General features: G+C 40.3%; 1 protein-coding gene across 1 annotated transcript in view; it reads left to right on the plus strand.

The window, feature by feature from the left end:
• The first annotated feature begins 1,836 nt into the window (after window positions 1–1,836).
• Window positions 1,837–23,898, plus strand: part of LOC140244642 (uncharacterized) — a 37,122-nt gene continuing 15,060 nt past the window's right edge. The window contains exons 1-2 of the mRNA XM_072324261.1: window positions 1,837–2,918; window positions 22,441–22,648. Of these exons, the coding sequence (XP_072180362.1) occupies window positions 1,837–2,918; window positions 22,441–22,648 (1,290 nt within the window). The remainder of the gene's footprint in view (window positions 2,919–22,440; window positions 22,649–23,898) is intronic.

A 23,898-nucleotide genomic window follows, 5' to 3' on the forward strand; every position in this document is an offset into this window, starting at 1 on the left:
CTGTATAGTTGTTTTGTTAGGTTGTTTGTGTTTGTCCACATGTTTGCTACAGTTGTAATTTTATTTTTATTATTTTTTTTTTGTGCCAAGTTAAGAGAAGAAAATTACTTGATCGTTTACCTATAAGAAAAAAAAAAAGAATGTGTTCATGTGGGCCAAAATGAATGAAATTGAATTTATGAAAGTACATTGTATGTATGGTATGTTTTTTTGAGTAAACTAGGAAGCTTTAACTTTTTGTACACATTGTGTATCAGTACCAAAAAAGTAAATGAAAGACGTGTGCCTCTGAATTTTCACATTTCCAAAGGTCTTGCCAGCATTTTCTTGATGGCTGATACTTCTGCTTTATAACAGCAAGCATTTGTGACCTGTCACTCTATTGCATTGCTAAAAGTCATCACAAGGAGCTTAACTTGAGAAAACTGCAAAATCAATCATTTGGGGGGGGGGGGGGGGAAAGAGAAATTTGATATTTGTTCAGACTCAAAAGTTTGATAGCCTAACCACAACCTGACCTGTCAAAGTTCAGAGTCTGTAAGATGTTTTTGAAATTGTATTTTTGCTAATGATGTGTGTTTTAGATGAATCTGCTTTGTTCTTCAAATGCCTGATCTATTGCACATTAGACTATAATGCAGGTTCAAAGCCTTTTTTTCCAAGCATATTTTCTGATGCCATGATAGCAGGCTTTTCTACCTTGATATTAACTTGGTAACATTTTTGCATCATTGGAAAGCTTGGAGTCTGAAGAATAGGATTATTTATTTGTTTGCTTTTTAAATCAGAAATGTAATGTTCGGCAACTTCATTGACAGATTTAATGGCAATGGGTCACTAACACTTTCACATGTAGCTGTATAGATGTAAGAAAAATAATATCTCTGGAATAACTTTCTTTTAAATACTGTAGGCCTTCATACTGTAGGTGATGAGTTTTTTGGAGAAATTTGTATGAAAGATATGCCGAGTGCAGTATATTCCTGAAAGTTGCACAAGCAAAAGAATTATGTTTTTATGTTGCCTGCTGTGGCAGCCAAGTGACACCTGTGTACAAGGTTATGAGAGTAGACTATCTGTTTTCTTCACTTGGACTTGGGAGTTCTCCTGTAGATTAGTTTTCCACACAGTTTTGGGAATTAGAATAAGGACAAACTTATGAGGGTCAAATAGAAAAAAGAAAGAAATTCAAGGCTGCATCGAACTAATCTTGATACACCCAAGTCACCCAGGGTTAATGGGTATCTCAGATGTTGCTCTCGAAAATGTTGAGAAGATTTTTTTTCTTTTTTTTTTTGCAGAAGTAAGCACAAGTGTGAGGAGGTTTCAGTATACTTGTCTGTAATGTGTACGTACAATGTACATGTGTCTATATTTATTGTTTACTGGAATGACTGGGCTTAATTGTGAGCATGTGATATTTCTGATTTCATATCCACAAAAAGTCACATTTTCACAATCACCAGTTTTGATATCTGTCACCTTGTCTTCTGCCTGTAGTTTCCCAGGATTAAAGGATGCGTCTTCGGCTTCTTTGTTGGGAGAAATTTTGCTCGCGAACAGCTGGGAAATGTGTTAAAATTCCTGAGTCGGGAGAAAAACGGTGAAGAGAGGAGAAAGCCTGGAAAGTTGTTGAGATTGCTTTGTTTTGCTACTTCAGAGTTCAGCCACAGCTCGTCAGTGGCCACATTACTTTGCTGTGAGAAGGATCGGTGCTGGCAGTGTGTGAAATACAAAGCCCAGGACTTGATTGTACTGCTTTAAACTCCTCGAGTCCTTCAGTCATTTTGACTCAGCATTCAGTATGTGCGTTGCAAGTAGTGGGGCACGTAGGACATGACGAGTCCCACACAGGAGGCGAGAAGTCGAGGACAGGGACCTCCATCGGTGACCTTGTCTGCCAGCGGTCCCACCCAGCCAGTGGTTCTCCACCAGGCAAGGGGAGGTGACGAGCCTCGCAGAAGAGAAGGTGGCATGTTTCACAAGCAGAACCGAAGCGATGAGCTCGTGCAGGGCATCAGCCGCAGTGGCGGAGTGGGCTCCCCTGCACTGAGCTCACGCTCCACACACCTCGGCGTCGGACACGTCAACAGCAGCTCCAGGAGCATGGATGGCCTGAACTCTGGCTCCTGCACTCTTTCCGCTGACCATCCTGCCTTTGCTAGGACTAGACAGTACAGGAGCATGTCCAATGATGATATGAAATCAGAAATGCTGCCGCCAAAGCGCATGCCGGGCGAACCAACAAACTACATGGAAGCTGCCGCTGCGGCGCTGAAATCTGGGAAAGGATCAAGTATCATTGATAACCTGATGAAGGAATATCGAAGTGGGAACCTCTATGCCCGCCAACCTGCCGACCTATTGTTACCAAGTGCCAAAGAAGAACCCTCTTGTTCACAGCAGAAAAGTGAGCTGATGCTGCATCGTGAGAACAGTGCCCCTCAACTTAGCGGTCTGCGGGAGAGGAGACTGAAATCTCCGCCTGACTACCCAGGGCATTCCCGTTTTGCGCACACCTTTGACAACACACCGACAGGCACTCCGCGAGCGGCATCTCCCCTCTCCATGATGTCCGATTTTGACTTCTCCACTAGCCGGAGCAGTCGTGGAGTGTTTGGATCGCGTGATTCTTCAGTGTTTTCAGACCTTGAGTCCAGTCCTGGCACGAGGAGTCGAGGACGTGTTCCATCTCCAATGTCATTGTCTTCCATGATGTCGGACCTCGAGAAAGGGACTCCCCCTCCCAGCTATCCCGGATTTAAGCGCACGCCGTTTCAGAGCCTCTCAGGCCGGGAGTACAAATCGAGGAAGGAGAGCTCTATGGTCGACCACAGCCGGGCTTCCAGCTTTGGATCCTATCAGCATTCCATGAAGAGACTGTCCACGCAGACTAGCTGTGACAGCAGCCGAGGAAGGTAGGACTGCTCTGCATGTAAGATTTGTCCGGCCCAGGATAGATGTCGTGCATGTCTCCAAGACCTTCCCACCCACCAGTGGACATCAGTATGGCCCCTTCTACTGCATGAGCCCTTCCCAAGCATCACTACAAAAAGTTTTGTCACCCTTGGTACATTGTATATTCCATTGCATCTTGTGATACTAATCCATTATACTACATTATATAAGTAAACAGGCTTGTATATTTTACAGTTAATATTTTGAATGAACCATTCATAGATATTTTGTTTATAAATTGCATGTATGTAAAGCATGTTGTGCCATTGTTTGTCATTTATTTTCATTTATTTATCATGATTATCAGTGCATGACTTCATTATTGTTGGAACATGACTGTAATGTTTTAAGAAACAGTCTGAATGGATGTTTCATATTTCTCAGGGTGCCATAGTAATTTTGTATTTTAAATGGCATTGCCCTTTATGGTGTGGGTAGTTGCAGAATGTGAAGTTACATCACACTGTGGCTTGCTTTCAGCCATTGTGTGCAAATGATACATAGCCAAGGGTGTGATTGATTCTTGGGGTTGCATAAATCCACTGGAATGCGACATTGCATGTCTTTCAGGTCAGTTGATAACCGTTATGATTGTTTGGAAGTAACATTTAGGCATCGTGCATTAATATCTGATCACTGCGGTATTCCAAGATCTATGTCTTTCTGACTTTGATGGTTACATAAAGTTTGTTGATAGAGGCAACATTATGCATGTCACGACTTCTCTACGCTGTCCCAGCATGGCGAGTGCACGTCGACTGAAGAATGCAGTCGGCGCGTAACGGCTGGCTTACAAGCCGGCTACGCTACACATGTGTGGTGTTTCTGAGCCCCCCCCCCCCCCCTTTTTCTTTTCCGCTGTTTATGCTCCATCATAAATCAGACGTCAGGCATTCCAGGGATGTTCCCGATTCCCAAGTGGGGACAGAATGGATGGCGGCGACCGGAGGAGAGTGACACAAGACTAACAAAGGACGGAACAGATGGATGCACACACACGCACGCACACACACACACACACACACACACACATTTGTACATGCACACGCACGCATGCACACACATACACACGCACATAGTTACGCACATACATACTGTATGCACACACGCATATTGACACTGTCAGATGGGAGTGACGCAAAAGCAGACAGGCATTTTGCCAGCGAGCGGAACAGACAAACAGAAAAACAGACTTGATAGCAAATCAAACATTTTCATAGAAAACAAGTGAAAACATGAAATCAAACATCCAAGAAGACTGAAAAGGAAATCTAAGTGAACTATCTAAGAATCTAAAGTGAAGGAAGATGAGAGGAAAAGCAGGCAGGAATAGGGGAACTTGACTCATCAGATGGATGTGGAATAATACAAACATGTTTTGAGATGGATATCAAAAAGGGTAATGAGAAGAACAGAAGTACAACTGTAGTTTAATAGAACATGTGCCACAGACATACCAGAATATGATATGACTGTACATATGTAATTACAATGACAATTATGACGTGAAATGCAAAGTTTAACAATGAGAAAAATGAGAAGAAGTAATCTCTTTATTATACATTATGGTTTTTAGTTGTTATTTCAGAAATTACTATTCTTGTATTTGTGGCTTTATTGAAACTGATGTGTTGCAAATGGAGGCAAATTTTGCGAATTGAATTTTTAGTAGACTTCTTTTCACTTAAATTTAGAAAATGGATTTAACAAGTCACAAATATTTGTTGTGTTGTCACATGTTACAATGTATAGAATTTTACATCATGTGATAGTGAAGTTAATGTGCATTCCAGGACTGATGGAGTTTATTTATTTTATTTATATGGCGACTCCAGTGCAGTGTGCATATGTTTGAGTGTGAGATATAGGAAGGAGAGGGGATGGAGAAATGGTGGGGGGGGGGGGGGGGGTGGGGTGGGGGAGGGGTGTTGTGGCTGGCCACATAGATGTGAATTAGCGAAGGGTTGCTCAGAATGTCGCAAGGGTGGCACTATGATGGATAGTGTTGAGCTGGATCGATAGGGAAACCAGCACTGGGCAGGTTCGTAGTGTGATATCCACCTGGGTTCAAGGTGGCAGCGCGGAAGGTAGTTGCCTCGTCTTGTGCAGCATTGTGAAAGGAAGTGGCTGGAGCTTTCGACTTTCAAACCAGGGAGGGGGAATCTCTTTCCATCTCCCTACTCAAAATGAGTATCTCGTGTGGTTCCAAATTGTAGCTACCACAGGGGTTAGCTCCATTTGATACCATAGCATTTGTGTTGTCTCGGCAAATTTCTTCATTAAACCACCAAACCTTTGCTTCCAACCTTCTATATTTCATAGAAAATATGAAATGCCCAAGTATTAATGCGAATGATATTCAGTATCAATGACTCTTGCATGATCATAATCAGTCAACAAAAAAAAAATATATAGATTGTGAACATCAATTTGTTTGATGTTCAATATCTGTGACTTTTGCATGATCGTAATCACTAAAAAACATTTTTGATAGTCCTCAATCATTCTTTTTACGTCCCTCCCCAATTACCTTCATTTTGCCAAGCATCTCCCACCACCACCTGTACCCCACCCCATTCCATTGTCTACCAATGCCCTCTCTCTCCTCTCCCCTCCCCATCCCCTGCCCCTCCCTCCAGCCCCACCTCTAAAAAGCCTATCATCCATTCATCCATGAATGAGAGGCAAGTGCAATGTGGGTGTTATCGTCGCGAGGTATGTCTTCTTGGTAGGCGAGGGGGGTGATGGGGCAGTGGAGAGGATGCGCATAGTTGTGGAGTCACAGACATCAAATGCCCACGTAGGAGGAACATACCACAGATGCTCTGGAAGTGAATATTATGATGGGAGAAGAGGGTGGGGCGGAGGACTTGGAGGAGGAGGAAAAAGGAAAGAGTGACCGAGAGAGGGAGAGAGAAAGAGAATGAGAAGGAGAGAGGGAGAGGGACAAGGAGAGAGAGAAACGGAAGACAGGGAGGGAGGGGGGGAGGATTTAAAGAGGGGGAGGGAGACGGGAAGGGATGACGGAAGATGCTGACGAAACAAGGGAGGTGATGACGACGGTTGCTAGGCACATGGGTGGCTCACGTTTATTGGGAGACACCACTGAGAGTTCCTGGTCTCCCGCGCCAGAATGGGTCGGGTTGTATTCATGCCCCGCAGAATGAATGTGATCGTTTCCATATCTGTTCCCAGATGTAAAAATTTCGTGCTATCATCGGAATGACACCGATTTTGATTTGTCCTCCGTGATTGTCTGCAGACTTCCTGAACCCATAACTCATCCCAAAGACCCTCTCTACCTGTGCATGCTTGCCCTACAAATGGAATTTGGTTGTTTTCATTAGCTGCTCCCAGATATTGAAGGTGTATGCTTTTAACAATCACAATAATGACTTTACCCTGCATTCTTGGAGTGTTTTATGGGTTCTTCTCTGCTTCCTACACCCGTAATTCATCACACAGGGAAATTGGATCTCTATCAAATGTTGCTCAGGTCCTGTCATTACTTAACCCATTGAGGACGGTTTGATTTTGCTACAACACGCATTTCCCATAGACACTTGCCCGAGTATACTCGGGACTCGTCCTCAATGGGTTAAAATACACAGCTAAGCTTTAGAATACACTGACTGAAAAACAATGTCGTAGATTTTCTAGGATGTAAGGCCTCTTAAACATCCTGCACCAGTTCAAAATAACTTTGCGAATTTAGGTAGCTGTGGAGAAAACATTATTACTTTCTAGTATTTAGCAATCAGTCATTAATATATAAAGTGATATTGTAATGTGACCATACATCACAAAACCAACAAAAGGTTGAATGCCCTGATTTTATGTGATGACTCAAAATAATTTTCTGAAAGAGCAATTCTATGTAATTCTAAACTTTGGGATCATATTGCAAACAAATGGGATATTTAGCTGTTTTTCTGGAACTTTTTTTTTTTTTGTAGAATAGTGTGATGCAGTATTTTGTAGAGGCCTCTTTTCATTTCTTAGAAACCTTTTACTGTACACACTCTTTCAGCTTGAACCCTGATAACTTTGGAAAGGAGGATGCTATTGCTTTGTTTGTAAGTCATGGATAGAATGAGTTAATAGAGCATGGTCAATTTCTTAATCTGATAATCCTTTCATTGTTGCGAGGGAGTTTTACATCTTGTGTTTTGTCCCATTCATTGCACATAGCACAACTTGTAAGATCCGTGCTTGAATAGGCGCTATACTTCAGGTCCTCTTTTCTCAATACACTCTTTTCCAGAGTGTGTTCTTTCTTTCCAATATTTAGATAGGTAAAGAGAGTCCATTTGAATTCAGTTATACATCATTTTAAAACTTAAACTCTGCTCTTCCAGGATCTGCCCCTAACTGAAAATCCATGTCTGGCAACTTTTTGTCGGTTGTGTGGTGCAGGGTCACAAATATGAAATTTGTGATCATAAAGCGATAATGATGGTGATGATATTCACATTAATTGTCATCACTGTCATCATCATTGTAATGATTCTCTCTAATCATTATCATGTTACAGTATAAAAATGGGAAAAATGTCTATCCTGAAAAGCCACAACTCATTGCACTTGTCACTCTCACTGCGTTGTAGTTTGTTCATATTTCAACTCCACTGCTGACCCAGGGATGACATCTCAAAGCACCCTGTATCCAGTGGAAACTGTGCTATATGATTACCGACTTTTATTCTAAATATATATTCTCTTCTTCTTTGTCTTATTATTGTTATTGTTATTGTTATTATTATTATTATTATTGTTATTATCACTATTATTATTATTATCAATAATATTATTATTATTATTGAAATAATTGTAACAGTCATGTGATCCTGTTCTGTTTATGGTGAGGTGTTTGACATTCCCCTAATGTTCTTTTTTGGGAAGTTGTCCAGTTGAAAAGCATCCAATCCATAACAGGCTATTACCATGGCAATATTGATGAATGTGACCAAGAACACAATTATTATGCGCTAGCGCTGGGAGTCTGCAATGGGATGGGCTCAGTACGACAACTTTCTCACAATATCATTGGTCGTTATCACATGCCAGGACTTTATCCCAGCCCACTGTACAGCGTATGAAGGCATTTGTGCAAAAGGAATGCTGACAAGCTGGTCATGCTGAAGAAGATATACTGGCCGTAACGGCATACCCAACATTTTCTCCCCTGAAACTGTTCTCAGCCTTATCTTCACCGCATTTCCCCTGGAATACCTTCCACAGAAAACCTGAAGGGGTAGGAGCATAGTTTGGATTCTCCTGTATCCAACTCAAGTCAGGCACTTACAGGGCACACCACACCACGTTCAAGATGATGAGATGATATATCATAAAAAGTCAAACAAACTGAATAGTGACAGCCAGGACAAAAAGGAGACAGTCTTAGGATTTCACAGCTCAATGTGTTTTCAGAGAATATTATATCTGTCATAGTTAGTGAAAAGTGAAAATATGTTGAATATCGTTCCACATATGACATCACAAGCTGTAGTAGTCTTCACATCCAGCGATAGCGGAACTGAAACTTCAAAAATTCATAACTTGTGAATGGATTGTCAATTTTACTCAAACTTTCACTAATGTGTTCTACTGATATGCTGCATTCTCTCAATCCACATTTTTATGACTTCAGGTTAACTGGTCCTGTAAAGAAAATGAGTATTTGATTTTGAATTCATGGTGTATCTGGTCGCCATTGCACCCAACTTGGGCAGGCTTCAGGGATTTTTTTTTTTTAATCTAGTTTAAAAACTTTTGAGAAAGAAGTAGAAGTATGCATAGGGTTTTCATTAAAATGCATTAGGAAATTAGATCATTTACCACGGTAGAAATCTGAATGCCTGCCTATGTACTCTTCAACCCTCCAAAATTAAAGTATGTTGACAAGCAATGCCCTTTGAGTCAAATTGTGTAGGTCACAAGAAGTAAGACTGTAACAGTTACATCTCTGAAATACAGGATGTAGTGCACAGGTCAATGTAGAATAGGGTGGAGCATTTCTCAGTCCCTCATGAGTTATTATCTGCTGGATTTCCTGCCTGCTTTGGTTGATATGTCATAGGGAGAGTTAGCTGACCATCCTTTTTTTACCTCTGGGCCGACCTAGTAAACTCAGTTGACCCCAGCAGCGGTATCTCGGTCAAGTATTTTGTTGTTTTACTCTAGAGGGCGTTGATACCTAGGTCTTTTCGTGGTCTGTGACAGTTGATGCAATTTTGCAGGGGAAAAAAGGAGAAATATTTGGCCCACGTGCAATCTACAGTGTTTATGTGATTTACACTACAGTGCATGGGAATTTCTGTGTGACCATGGTTGAGAAACAAGTTCATGCCATACTTTCAATGAAGACTTGTTCAACTGCAGTCAAACCTGTTTTGGGTGCATGGCCAACAGCTTCTACAGTACCTCCTTGCAGTAGCAACCATCCTCACCCTCCCCCCTCCCCCCCCCCCTCCCCCCTCCCCTAAAAAAAGGAGGACAACTGGAGATCAGAATGTGTGACAAAATTATTGCAACAAAAAGAAAAGGGTCTGATTTCCTATCTTTTTTTTTTTAAGGTAATAAAAGGTAATAAAATGAACTGTGACAGTTAATAAATGAAAATGCCTCACTATCGTGGATATTATTATTTTTTAAATTGTAATGCAATTCAGTATTTCATTCTCTTGAGTGGAGTTGTACATTGTATGTACGTGTCTACGATAATACAACCACAGAAAAAAAAAAAAAGAATCATTGGGTTTCAGAGGAAGAAGAGAGATGTGATGGAACTTGTCATATTCAAGTCCAGCCGTGCTCTGAAGAAATATCTTCTGGATAAGAAGGGAATGTTGGTCAACCAACCCCAGGCCACTGCTGGACACAATGAGTGCAGGACTGGATTCCGATCTCATCGTCCGATTGTGGAGGAATGCTGGAGGAATGGGGATCCCTGGGGGAATGTGGCGGCTTTATTTTGCTTGCTCGGTTTGACAAATACAAGCACATTGATGGAGTGCTTTTATGTCAGTTGGCGGTGGAGAATGTTTGGCATTCTTCGGATTTGCATCCCAGTTGTTTTGCGGGGAGGGAGAGGATGGGGTTGGAGAGCCAGGATGTGGCGTCTGAGTAGTTTGGAGACAAAAGCGGATGACAAGGATAACTTCAGTACGGATAGCAGTGATGATGACACCAATGATTAGGAAACTCCAGCGACACTGATCTTCTTGCTTGCATTGGCAATATCTTCCAGATTATCTGCGTGTTGCACTAGATTGCTGTGCCTACATATTCCTGGCTCAGAATTTTCATAGCAACTGTAAAGTTTGCCCAAATTGAAATCCCACTCCCAAAATATGATATGATTAGAAAAGATTTTGAAATGGAAACTTTGAAAATGGAAATGATTGAAATTATATTATTAACCCGTTGAGGACGAGTCCCGAGTATACTCGGGCATGTGTCTATGGGAAATGCGTGTTGTAGCAAAATCAGTCCGTCCTCAACGGGTTAGAAGAACAGTGAAAATGGTTAATATATGTGGGGGGGGGGGGGGAGGAAATGGTGAGATACATTGAGTAACATTGAGAACTTGTTAAAATTTGTGGAATTTGAACATTTAACATGCTATGGTTTGTGCCAAAAAAATGAAATTGAAATTGGTGTCTATGATGCAATTGAACATCCACTCAGCTGGCTCAAAATTGAAAAACAAATTTGTGTTGTTAAATTGGATTAATTTCTCTCTAAACTGAATGAAATCACATTTAAAAGTATTGATATGAAATGGAGTGAAATGAAATGAGATGAAATGAAAAGAAATGAAATGCTCAGAGAATGAAAAGGAACCATGAGAGTGGAGGGATGACAACAATTTTCCACAATTAAATGCCTTGTGGACTTGAAATGACCTTGACATTACTGGTGCTCTTAGTACCAAAAATATAAAAAAATCATAAAATTTAATTATCAGATCTTCCAGGTTATACAGGACACACAAGAAGTTTATTTCTGTGGTAAATACTAGACCACCCCCCCCCCCCCATCACCTACCCTCAAACCAACAAAGTTGGAATCAAAGTAGAAACCCCTTCCCTGACTTTGGTGTGAATGATATAGGCCTATTCAAACATTTATCAAGAATATTTCCCAATAAAGGTGATAACTGCCAAACAGAGGTGGTCAATCGATTTCAAATGCATCTTTATGAGCTCAAAATCTGTTTCAGAACATGTTTTTAATTTCCAAGTCATCACTCAAAAGTGATCCTAGTTGCTGTGCAAAATGCATTTAGCACACTCTCTTCCCCGCCCCCCCCCCCCTTTATATCCAGTGGCATGTCATGTGTTTCACATACTTGGCCTACATGGGTTTTGCTCCTCTCATATGCTTGTCTGCAGTGTATATGTGTTGCCAGGGGCAGATGTTTGGCCTTGTCGATTTCTGCTGTCCTGTTAGCCCGTCAAGATTGTTTGCATTGCTCGGATGCCAGCATGTTTTAAACCCAAAGTGCATGCTCCTGAAAGAGTGAGTGTTGGGACCGTGTAGGAAAAGGTATCCCCAGTCTCACATTTCTGTCAGTATCGGTGCATCGGTTACCACAAAATAATGCCAGAAACATACTCTTATTTCTGTCCCCTTTTTCTGCCTGTACAACTGAGACTAGAAAATGTAAAGAAAAACAACAAACAAACAAAAAACAACAGCAACAACAGAAGGTATTCTTATGAAGATCTATGATATTAAAAAAAAAAAAAAAATGATGGGAAAGGAAAGTATTCAGTCAGGGCATTTTATCCAAAGTAGGCAAACTGGAAAGATATTCAGAAAGGCATGCCCTGTTGAATGGCACTTTAATAGAGCTACACTTGTGTTCAAAGCTTCTGTATCAGCAGTAAATCCCTCCAAACTTGGCGTGGTTGTAAACTAAACTAAAAACAAAAAATAATAATAGTAATAACAAGACTTCTCTTTGTGTTTAAAAGTATCACTTCAGTCCCCCCCCCAAAAAAAAAAAAAAAAAAAAAATGACACAATGGCTCAGAATTTGCATACTCAAACTGTCAGTACAATGTGTATGATAAAATGTCTTGATGTACATACTTAGCTAATTAGGTATTTATGTGCCATGGTGTAAACCCCGTGTGCCACATTCTGAGACAGCAACATAGCCATGCTTTGCAAAAACATCCTGTTTTTCAAATCTATGTAACTTTTAAAGATTTTTGCTACCCTGGGACATGTAATGAGTAGAGTTGTAGAGAAAATGCCAAGCTTTGCTTTGATGTAAATTGTATGAAATATCTGTGATTGTTTTTCATTCAAATGACCAGTAGCTACATTATTCTAGAAGCATGACTTTTGCACATAAAACAGGTGCCATAAACTTAGAATTTATTCACAAATTTAGTAGGGAACACTGTTTGTGAGCTACTACTTTGACAGGGATGGAATCGTGAGAAACACTGTCGCCGTACTGCAGCATTTGGTAATTTAGCGATCCGATCGGTTTGGGTGAATATTTGTGTTTGAGCAGAATATGTGAACTTGGCACATCGTCGACTAATAAGAGTCGGGCGTGCGAACTTGACACATAAAGAGTTAAATAAAAGAAATGAACCCTGCAGCCTGGTTAGGAGACTATACCCACCCCCCCCCCCCACTTCCCCCTTCCTCTCCCCTTGCCGATGCACCCACAGGTTTGGGTTGTCTTGACAGGTCCACTCCTCAGTGCCTCCCTCATTATCTTGTTTTCTGCTGGCATTCCTCAAGCACTAGGAGATGATGATGATGAGGATGATGAGGGAGAAGAGGAGGAGGAAGAGGAGACTACAAAGTGCATTGACCTTTCACATGCTTTAACCTTCTGTCCCTTTGGGATATCCGATTATCTCTCCCTACCCCTCCCCGCCCTTTCTCTGTCAATAACCATTCCTCACCACCCCCCCCCCCTCCATACATTCTCACCTGTAAGGTGATATTTTGACAGACTATATTGTTTGGACCTGTCTTGTAATGACATTTAAATTACTTTCTACGAAGCCTGCTCGTACTTGAGCGATAGTCACAATCTTTCCAGGGGGGTTTGTCCTTAATAAGAAAACAAAGATTGCAGCCAAGTTCTTCTGTGTCATGTAGTAGTCAAAAGATTTCACTTTTATTCTTCTTCACACCAAAAAGAATGGATAGGAAATCGACAACCACCTGATTCATGATACTTCCAAATTTTGCCAGTGTCCTGTGATTTAGAGAAAGGTTACATGATGTGGTTTTGTGTCAAAAATTGACACTCACTGCAATGCGTGAGGCAGAATATCTGAATGTAGCATCCTTGCTTTCTCAAGAATTACAGAAAAGTGAAAGAGAAACCTAGCTTTAATAGATGATGTTTTCATCTTTAAGATGTCTTCAGCTGTAAGGAGTCCATGCATCTCAAGTCCCTGTCACCTTGACGACGTCAGTTTGCTGCAGTGGCTCTCTGAATTCATCTTCTTGCATCTTGACTGTCTCCCAAATCTCTTCCTCCTCCTCCCCCTACCAACCACAATCCCTCTTTCCAGTTATCCTTGTTGGTCTTCAATTGTTGCCCTTTCCTTTTCAGCATTCCTCTCCTGCTCGGGGTAAGGGACTTACATAATCCTGCCAAGCATTTTTGCTATTAGTTCCCTCAGCGGGGGCTAAACACCCCCCTGCGTGTCATCTGAATAAGGGAGAAAAATCTGTCAGGGATGGTATGTAGGTGTGGCAGGCAGGGGGGCTAGGGTGCCTGGAATGCCACACGTCCTCCTCTGATCATGGCCTTGCATCATCTAAGCCCCCATTTCCCTTGGCTTGGCTTTGTTCCCCTCCCTCAACCCTTCAACCCCTGCCCTAACTTCAGTCATCATCATTATCATTATCATCACCACCATCACCATCACTATCACCATTACCATCGCCATCGCCATCACCTTCACCATCATTATCATCATCATCATCATCACCATCATCATCATCATCATCATTACCGTCATCATTACCGTCACCATCACGATCATGATCACCATCATCATCACCACCATCATCATCATCACCATCATCACCATCACCATCACCACCATCATCATCATCACCACCATCATCATCACCATCACTATCACCATTACCATCGCCATCGCCATCGCCATCACCTTCACCATCATTATCATCATCATCATCATCATCACCATCATCATCATCATCATTGCCGTCATCATTACCATCACCATCACGATCATCATCACCATCATCATCACCATCACCACCATCATCACCACCATCACCATCACCATCACCACCGTCATCATCATCATCACCGCCATCATCATCATCACCATCACCATCACCATCACCATCACCATCACCATCACCATCACCATCTTCATCATCATCACCATCATCATAATCATCACCATGACAACTATCATCATCACCATAATTACCGATTATCACCTCGGCCGTTGTTATCATTATCACCATTTTTTAGAGTGACTAATTTTTGAAGCCTCAAGCTTAAATTCTCCCTGTGATGATTTCACTAAAGAGCAAGAGTATTCTGGATTGGAACTCTGAACACTGACGGAGATATGTAGTGGGGCACAATAGGGATGTGATGCTGCTGTCGAATGGACACTATAAGCACCACTACAGACCCCTCCACCCCCGCATACACCTCCACCCCCCCCCCCCATACACACATATACAATGTACCATGACATTGTTACACATCAAAAGGGGTGCAGAAAGGGCCTTAAAGGGACATTCCAGACAATTTTCATAATTTCACATCATGTAGTACATAAATCGACAACTCCATGCATAGATCTCTGGAATTTATCATGGTTCTTGAGCAGAAAAACAATACTTTGAAAAACCTTAAACAAATTACATTGAACAAGGATGATGACATAGGAGGTTCACATATTTCAGAAATGTAGCAGTGTAATTCCATTACAATACTGTTTGCTTGCGAGTTCACCTGTGTATAATCTATGCATGCCTTCTTCTTTTGTTCTGCTTTCTGGAGCCCCAACTCATGCATTCTTATGGTGACTCTGCCATGTCATCATCCTTGTTCATTGCAATTTGTTCTAAATTTTGAAAATATTCTTATTCTTCATCCCAATCATCACAAATTCTGAAACCCTGTCCTCAGTTTAACTAACTTATAGTTGTTCAAATGTAAAAATCTGAAAATCATCCGGAGGTCTCCTTTAAAAATGTCCACTTGATGTTGATTGAGGATATGTATTATGCAGCTACACAGGTGCTGAACTGGCAATGAATAGAGATAAACCTAATCCCCCTAATGCCAAAGGTGTCACTATGGCCTTCCAATTGAACAGCGACATTGTTCCACCCTAGTAGGCTGTCTGTCAGTAAATTTGATTTAGGAGAAGTTCAGTGAATGCTTTCTAAGTTACTGCTAAATGACAGGGCACATGAAAGGTTAAAACCTCCTTCCACTGACCCTGCACACACGCATACACGCACATTCACACTTCACATGCATTACATGTTTCTTCATATCGCAATGAAATGAAAAGTATTGCTCACATTACAATATCAGCCAAAATAAACAGAGAACCCAAATAAAACAGTGCACAGAAATCACATTTATTGATTAATGCAAAGTGATTGCATGATCTAGTAATTCCATATCTACTGCTGATATACTAGAGCAAAGCCATCAGACGCCATGGTTCATGTCTCGTAGAGAATGCGAAAGTGATTGTGAGTTTAAAGAAGGAAACCATGAATAGCCTCCAGATCATTAAAGCAGGAAGTCTCCATGCATTCTAATCTAACCCAGATCTATCACGTGAACTGAGTGTTATGACTTGCTGACAGTCACCCTAGTTTGTGCACATACAGCATGGGGCTTTGTGTTCTTATTGGAAAATGCTAACCAAGCTTCTCTGAAGTTGAGTGTCTAGAGTAAGATTTTGTTTAACTCCATATCTAGTTGTCATAGTTGTTGGGGGGGGGGGGGTAATTTGCCCTGATATGGTTTTAATAACAATTGTTTGGGAATGTAAACATATACCTCCTTGGTCAGGTGTATTGCGTAGAAGCAAGCCGCGATCATTACTTTTAGCCGCTGCAAACTAGGTACCTTTTCTTGTGGTTGGGGCAGTGTACAAGTAGGTGTTGGACAATGGCCATGTGAATAGTGAGAGTATGAAACTGATGTGGAATTCATACTCTGCGTTTCACACAGGTGGTCGGCCATTACCTCTTCAGCGAGGAAACGTTTCAACCTTACAGTGCTTGGGTTGCCAATTGAGACATGTCTGGAAGCTAACTACCTGTCCGTTCTTTGTCTACGGGCAAAAAAAAAAAAAAATCTCATTTGGGGGCATTAACGGTTCTTGCAGAATTATGGAAGGAACGGGATATGAGAAGGGGTCGCTGCATGTAAAACGTAACTTTAAGTCCATCGCAATGCCACGATGACTTATGCATCCAAAAATAATGCAAATTTTGACAGAGAGTAAGCTGAACTTTTAATTCTGATGACAAAAATAAGTAAGTTGTTGAATTATGAGAAAATTATGGAGAAAAGGAATCTGCCTTTGTAGAGATACAAGGGGAAATCCTCCAGACTCTCAAAGCACCTTCAGTAGTCTTCATACAATAGCTCCAAAGGGGAAACCCTGTTGAGCCATGATTGATTGTAATTGGGTGGCTGGAATATGTCATCAATGACATTTCATGTGAACAATGTTAGCTCAAGGATTTGATTTGTATGCTTGTTGAGATATTTATGTAAGCCAGTGAAGAGTGACCCGAATTTGTTTCCCCTGACATTCACTGTCCTAGATGTAATTCATGTTGTTACAGAGCTGTTTTCGCACAATTGATGTACATGTATTTCCAAGAAAATTTTAAGTTCTAAACTCTTTATGTTAAAGTTTCTCTCAGATTTTATGCAGATTTTAATAATTTAACAAGTTCCAACTAGTCTTTCTCCACTGTTGGATACATGCAGCTAAATTCAGAGTTGCCAATTCAGTGATGGCCATAAAGCCAACTGATTTTTTTCCATTGTCAGATATATGTAGCTACAGAGTTGCCGATTTGAGGATGACACATTAAAACTTTCTGCAGCACAATTTTCCTAGCGGTTCCTGCGGTTCAGAGATTTCACCATGGCCTTGACACTGTTTCAGATAAACTTTGACTAGGAAGTTATGCCTTTCATTTCCTATTCCCTTTATGGCACAACTGTCCCCAGGTACATTTTGTTACATTTTGGTACTTATTGCAAGAAATACCCCAGCAGATATGGGTATGGGTACATTTGTAGATGTTACCGACTGTAGCTACAATTGATGATGCCCTACATGTATCTAGTGACACAAGTGTTACTGATGTCAGATTTTTTTTTTTTTTTTTTTAAGTGTGAAAGAAATGTTAAAGAGTGTCTTGTCTGAGGCTGATACCGGAAGAGCTTCCATCTGGGTCCCAAGCTGGGCATTAGACATTCCAGCCCAAGTACTGTAAAATATGATATATTCGTGGCATGTATTTTGTGAATTTTCGCAAACTGCCACTGGCATTCAATGCATACAGTGTAGACAAGAACTTTCGCGTGCATTTTAACCTAGCGAATCTTGGCCCTCGCGAAATTCGTGAAATCAAAATGCACACGAACATTCCTCGTTTAACAGTAGATTACAGGGACATTCCCATGTGGAATAATGCAAGGGAATACACAGAACTAGGTGGATGGGACTAAGCTTGATTTGATCGCACACAAAAAAGCACATATATACCTACACATTCACACACGCACTGTGAGATGGTGATGTCCGCGCGTGTCCCACATCTGATATGACTTGGACTTGGAGGAATATCAGAACGAAGGAGACACAATGTCACAGGAGATACTGTCTTGGTGGCATTAAATTGTGTCCCACCCCATCCACCTCTATCCCATGCAATAGGGGGATATGACTCCATAATGTGTAACAAGGAATGTGCATTACATGAGATGATAGATGAAGGTGGCATGTGTTGTTGTATAGGCATTGGGCAACAACACAAAATGCCATTGGACCTTACACCTACAGGCTTAACATTAATGTCTTACCATGTAATCCTGGTATCAAAGTACACATTATGTACATTGGAAGTGATATTAAAGCTTTATGGAAAACTGCACACAAAGTGATTCAGCTAAAATGTGTTATTTGTTCAGATTGTGAATGTTTGATGTTGATAACACCTCTAGTCTGAATTTCACAGGTAAAGAGTGTTTCAAAATTATATATTTATTTTTCTTTAACATTATGAAAAGTGTTTTTGTTTTTCTTTAACATTATGAAGAATGTTTACCAAAATATTTTTTCAGTGGACAGATATTTTTTTCATGTGTAACCTGGTGCACATTTTACCACTTGTAAAGTTCCTTGGTCAAACTGTCAAATTTGTGGTTGTCTTTTTTTATCCTATCAGTTTCTGTGATAGGATTTTTGAAGCAAAGTGGAGCTTCATTAGAAAACGTAAAATCTTGAGAAAAGACAGAAATGACCAAAATCAGGAAGAGGATGTTAGCATCAAATATTAATCAGACCTTAAAGTGTTTTTTTTTTTTTGGTACGATAATGAATGAATGTCAACATAGGAAGAGACTTTTTACACTGTGTAAGTTATTGCTTCACGAGCAGAACAAAAGGTGTATTGTTGTTTTAAGAAGGTGAGGAAAAACAGACACACACACATAGATATGCATCTTTGTATCTTTATCATATTCTTATAATTCGTTTAAATGCCAGATGTGAATCACCCCCCCCCCCCCCTCCAAAAAAAAAAAAAAAAAAAAAAGGACACGCTCTTATCACATTTTGTGAATATTGGGATTCATATTGACACAAATTAGCAGGATACAAATCTTGAGATTTTTGCCAGTGTGGACATAACAATCCCACTAAATAGCGCGATCAGCGTTGCGATCCAAATCCCAAGAAATCTTGCAGTTAGATTGGATTCATGGCAATAATATGCACCACAGCGTGTGTGTATAAATCGCAGGAACAAAAAACCTCAATTTTTTTTTCGTCCCTTCATTCAAACCGTACATGATTGAACAGTGCACAAACCACAAGGGCAGATATCGGTGTCACCATTTCAGTAGATTTCGGGTATATGCAGTTCAGCTGACAAATTACAGCAATTGGCACTTGGTTTGCAGGATATTTCTGTCCATCTAAACCTGCACAAAAATTCTTGGTATTTGGATCACAATCATCTAGGACATCCCGCTATTATATATGTCTAGGTGTGAATACAACTTTCCTACATCTCTCCCTTATCAATTGTTTGGTGTCCTACCAGCCACCCCGAATGCATCCGAAGTTAAAAGCTTTTAATAGCGAGATAAAAGGTGGGGCTCCATCTTAGGTAACATTGGCTCACCTTCGTCTGTGTGTCTGTGTGACAAAAGATTGCATACATTCCTTTACTGTGTACGTTGGCCTGGAGTAAAACAAGCCTAATATCAAAGAGTGTAGATTTATCCACAAGGCCCCACACACACTTACACACAAACAGACATGCACACACATACATATATATACTCAAATATATGGCTCTGTGCCTGTAGACATACACACGCGGCAGGCAGGCAGGTGTAAACATGAAAGGCATGTAACAGAATTTCATAATATTGTATGTATAAATTCATGCATTGTGATATGTGGAGGTGTTCTTGTTTTTGCATAAGTACATGTGTTATTCTAATTTGCCTTTATTTACTTCACATACAAAAAAATATACACTGTAAATAAACTTCATGGAAAGCACTTTTATGCATTTCGTTTGCAAACTTTTAACCTGTTTCTTGTATATCAAATTATTATCTGTTTCTGTTGTATTGTTTGCAATGTATGTGTGTGCATCATCGATTGGTGTATTCATATTATTCTTTCATTTTATATCTACTTTCATTGATAAATCATTTCCCTAACAGCCAGAAAGCTTTGCTAGCCACTGGCCAAGTATAGCACTAATCAATAAATGCAAAGTCTACAATAAACTCACAGGCTGTTGTATTCGTTTCATTCATATTTCTATAATTCATGATAAGAACAATTTTCAAAGTGAAATGATATTCAAATGTATGCCATAGTCTTGAACAAAAGTATCATCAGTTATTTATTATATATAAATCTTTTTAGGACCAACTAATTCAAATACCATTGGAATATTACATGTGACTCTGCATCACAAACATGCCAAAAAGAACAGACTCTATAAAGCTTTGGAATGACATATAAATCATTGCAAATGGATTTTCTAAACCCATCTAAATATTGGAGAGAAAGTACACCCTTTGGAAAAGTGTTCACTGAGAAAAGAGACTTCAGTTTCGGGCCATCCAAGTGCTTATTTTCACCTGATACTAAGGTCTGTGCAATGACTGGGACTAAAAAACAAAACAAAACAGAACAGGGCATGGCACTCCATAGCAACCACTATGAAGGGATTGTCAGATGAATCTGAAAGATTGCACATTCATTAATTAATGTCAAGAATATGAGGAACCAGTTAGAGCTACACAATGTACATGTGTAATATCCAACTTGTGCCATTATGTAGTTGAGCAAGATGCCTTCTATCTACACCGGGAATATGATTGGAGCTAAAGGTGTTTACCGTTACATTGGGAAAATCTGTCCTTTAAACTGGGTTACATCACATGGGGGTGGGGGGGGGGGGTGCGTAATGCTATGTGTGTACATGTGTACTGTGCTCACGTGGAAGCTTCTCATGTGTTTTAGTTTAGGGGGTATTCTTTGAATGTGGGAAGGAGAGGGAGTGGGGAGGGGGAAGATGGGGAAGGGGGGAGGAAGTGGGTAAGAGTGATAGCGCTGCGTACAAAACATTCCGCTGCTTTCTTTTGATGCCGGCTCCAATTGGCGCGGGGATCGGAGGCAGGAAGGCTCAAACGGATGGTAGGATGCCAGGGATGCCTCCGTCGTGTCGTCATGTTTGTCTATGTGCCCCAGCTCCCAGGCATAGTTCACGTTCTTCCCATCCCTCCATCTCTCCATCTGTCCGTCCGTCCATCCGTCTGTCTGTCCGTCGGGTCTCTCCCTCTCTTCGCGTACCTTCTCATGTCCGCCTAATGTGTTTCACAGGTAGAGGGTTGATTGAGATCCTTGTTTGTTTGTATTCGGGGAGGAGGAACGGAAGAGTTCCTCCCAGAAGAAAACAAGAAACGGGAACGATGGGACGTCTGCTCGTACATGTCTCCAAGAAACATGAAGCAGGAAACGGGTGCATCTGCACTCTTGATTATTTCAATTAGTTAACACAGGTGGGCGTGGTGCGCGAACTCGCAAGAGTTGATAGGTGGCGTAGGTGATCTTGTGTTCAAGCACAGGTCATGTCAGTGCTGGTGTGCGAAGTTTTTATTGATCACCCTTGGTATCTGAAGGTAGTGTACATGTTATATGGTAATTCACATAATTGTTTTTCATCTACAAATAAATTATCTGTGAAAATGCATTTTCGAGTATATTTGCCAACAGTTCCTGATAGAATAATGAAATTATTTGAAGTGCTGATGTGGATGTTAATGAGTAGCACTGTCCTTAATGATGTGGAAGTTGTAATAACAACAGTAGAAGAAGGAACATGGAATCATGAGCGTTGTGAAAAGTTGCTCGAATACATTTAGCAAAACCCTTTAGAATAGCCACATCATTTATTAGTAATATCCAGGTTATGTATTATAGCATCTATATCGTATGCTCCAAACTGGAGGTGCAGTCATGATTATAAGCACACTGATTGACTGATGACAAAGTGTTTCATAAATTAAAAAAAAAAAAAATTAACCTGCCTTGTCCTGAATTTAGCAATTCAGAGTATTTAGAGTGAAATATGCAACAACAAAAAAACAAACAAACAAACAGACAAACAAACAAACACAAAAAACACCATTGAGTATGCCCAGGAAAGGGATTTCTTTTACTCTACCTTTAAATGAAACACTAACAACATATGATAAATAAAATTATTATAAAAATACACATACAATAATTCATCAAACTATAAAATGTGATTCGTGCAGCTTAAGGGGCTCACTGTTATGCATGCAACCAGTTCATCATAACCACAAGCATGAACTCTGCATGGATGTAAAGAATTTGAAGTTTTCTATGAGTTGGGCTGTTCCACTTGTTCTGTTTCAGTGAACTGTGTTGACCTAATGGATAGGATCACAGACTCTGGAACTTGAGGTCATATTGGTTCAATTTCCATGAGCAGCCATGGCAGTACACTTTATGTGATATAAACAAGACACTCTATCATTGCCTCTTCGTTTCAAAAGTAATTTGAATGAATCAAAAATTTCTTTCTGGATATATCACGAACTCCAGAATTCGGCAGACTCGGACCGACTTTCTCTTATTAAACCCCACCAAATGATGCCTCTTTTTGATCCCACTCTTTACAGCAGCACGTCCAGCACCTCACCGCTGTCCACAGAGGCCCCTGCCCCGCACCCCTCTCCGGCCTCGCAGTCGTCCCAGGCCACTTTTGAGCTTGACCACGAGGCCATCGCCAGCCGCGCTACCGACATGGTCAAGTTCCTGTCAGAGGAGAACAGCGCCCTCAGGGACGAGCTCGACACCTACTACCAGAAAGTTGCCAAGCTGCAAAAGGTACCTGTATGAGTTTTCGTTAGCATATACCCTGTCACGTGGCAAATCAATAGCAGGTTGCACATTAAAGGCTAAATGTTACCCATCATGCTTCCAGTTGAGTACAGTAAAATGATTTTAATATAAGAAGGGTATTATCAGTTGGTATGGGGCACTATTTGTGGACTAAAATTAGACAATTTTTCTTGTAATTACATTGAATGATTATAATGTTGTTACTCATTCCCAGGATAGAGAGCGTCTTCGTTTTGTTTTTTGTTTTTTTGTTGTTGTTTTGTGTCAAAGCCAAGGACCTGTATTCAATCATGCAAATTAATTCTCATGAATATCATATATGCAAAGGTGTTTCATTGGAGACTGTATGTGATAAAACAAGTCTACTGTGAAATATCAGAAACAACTTTTTAGAAAATACTTTCATTTTTTTTTTTCTTTTTAGAAGGGGAAATTCCCATCATTTTCAAGATGAGTGTAATGGGCCTTGTGGGCAATTCCGCAGTTAGGTGGACATGACATGGATAAAAGAAATGTGCCTCTTTATCTTACCCTTTGATCTAGGTATCAACTAATGCCATGGATGTTCACCAATCATTAGGGTCTTTCAAATTCAGTAGATTTTATTTTTCGTATATATTGATTTTGCGAGATCTAAAACCATCATTTAAAATGAACATGTGGGACTGGGGACACTGAAATTCACTTAAATGCAAATTACAGTGGGTTCCTTTGAAATTTTTTCCTCAAAGTTTTGCTAAAGGGTAAAAGATGAATACATTTAAATACTCCAGAAGTCATGTGACATTTTGTCAATTACAAAAGGGTGAAATGACCTGCGGAATTACTCCGGACAAATGTAACGTTACTAACTGTAACGTTACTAACCATGCTTTTGGGGGTCTAGCTAAAAAATTATCGGTCAAACTGTTAAAAAAATTTGCATGAACATTTGTCATGATGCAATAATTGAAATTAATGCAACACTTTGTTTGAAGTAACTTGAACTTTTGCACACTTTTTGTTACAAGACATTGATTTTTTTGTCATGTCCTTTTTTCGTAACGTTACTAACCAGCCCTTTAAGTTGCTATAGCAATTCTAATATTTCTTGGATTGTGTTCATTCTTTTCTGTATCATAAACCTGGGAAGGATGAACATGTTTTTGACATAATTTTGACTTGAAATGAATAAATGGTAATTTAGTGATAAAAACAAATATCTAAATTTGTTCAAATGTAACGTTACTAACCGC

Source organism: Diadema setosum, chromosome 21 (genome assembly GCF_964275005.1).
Source record: "Diadema setosum chromosome 21, eeDiaSeto1, whole genome shotgun sequence".
Lineage (NCBI taxonomy): Eukaryota > Metazoa > Echinodermata > Echinoidea > Diadematoida > Diadematidae > Diadema > Diadema setosum.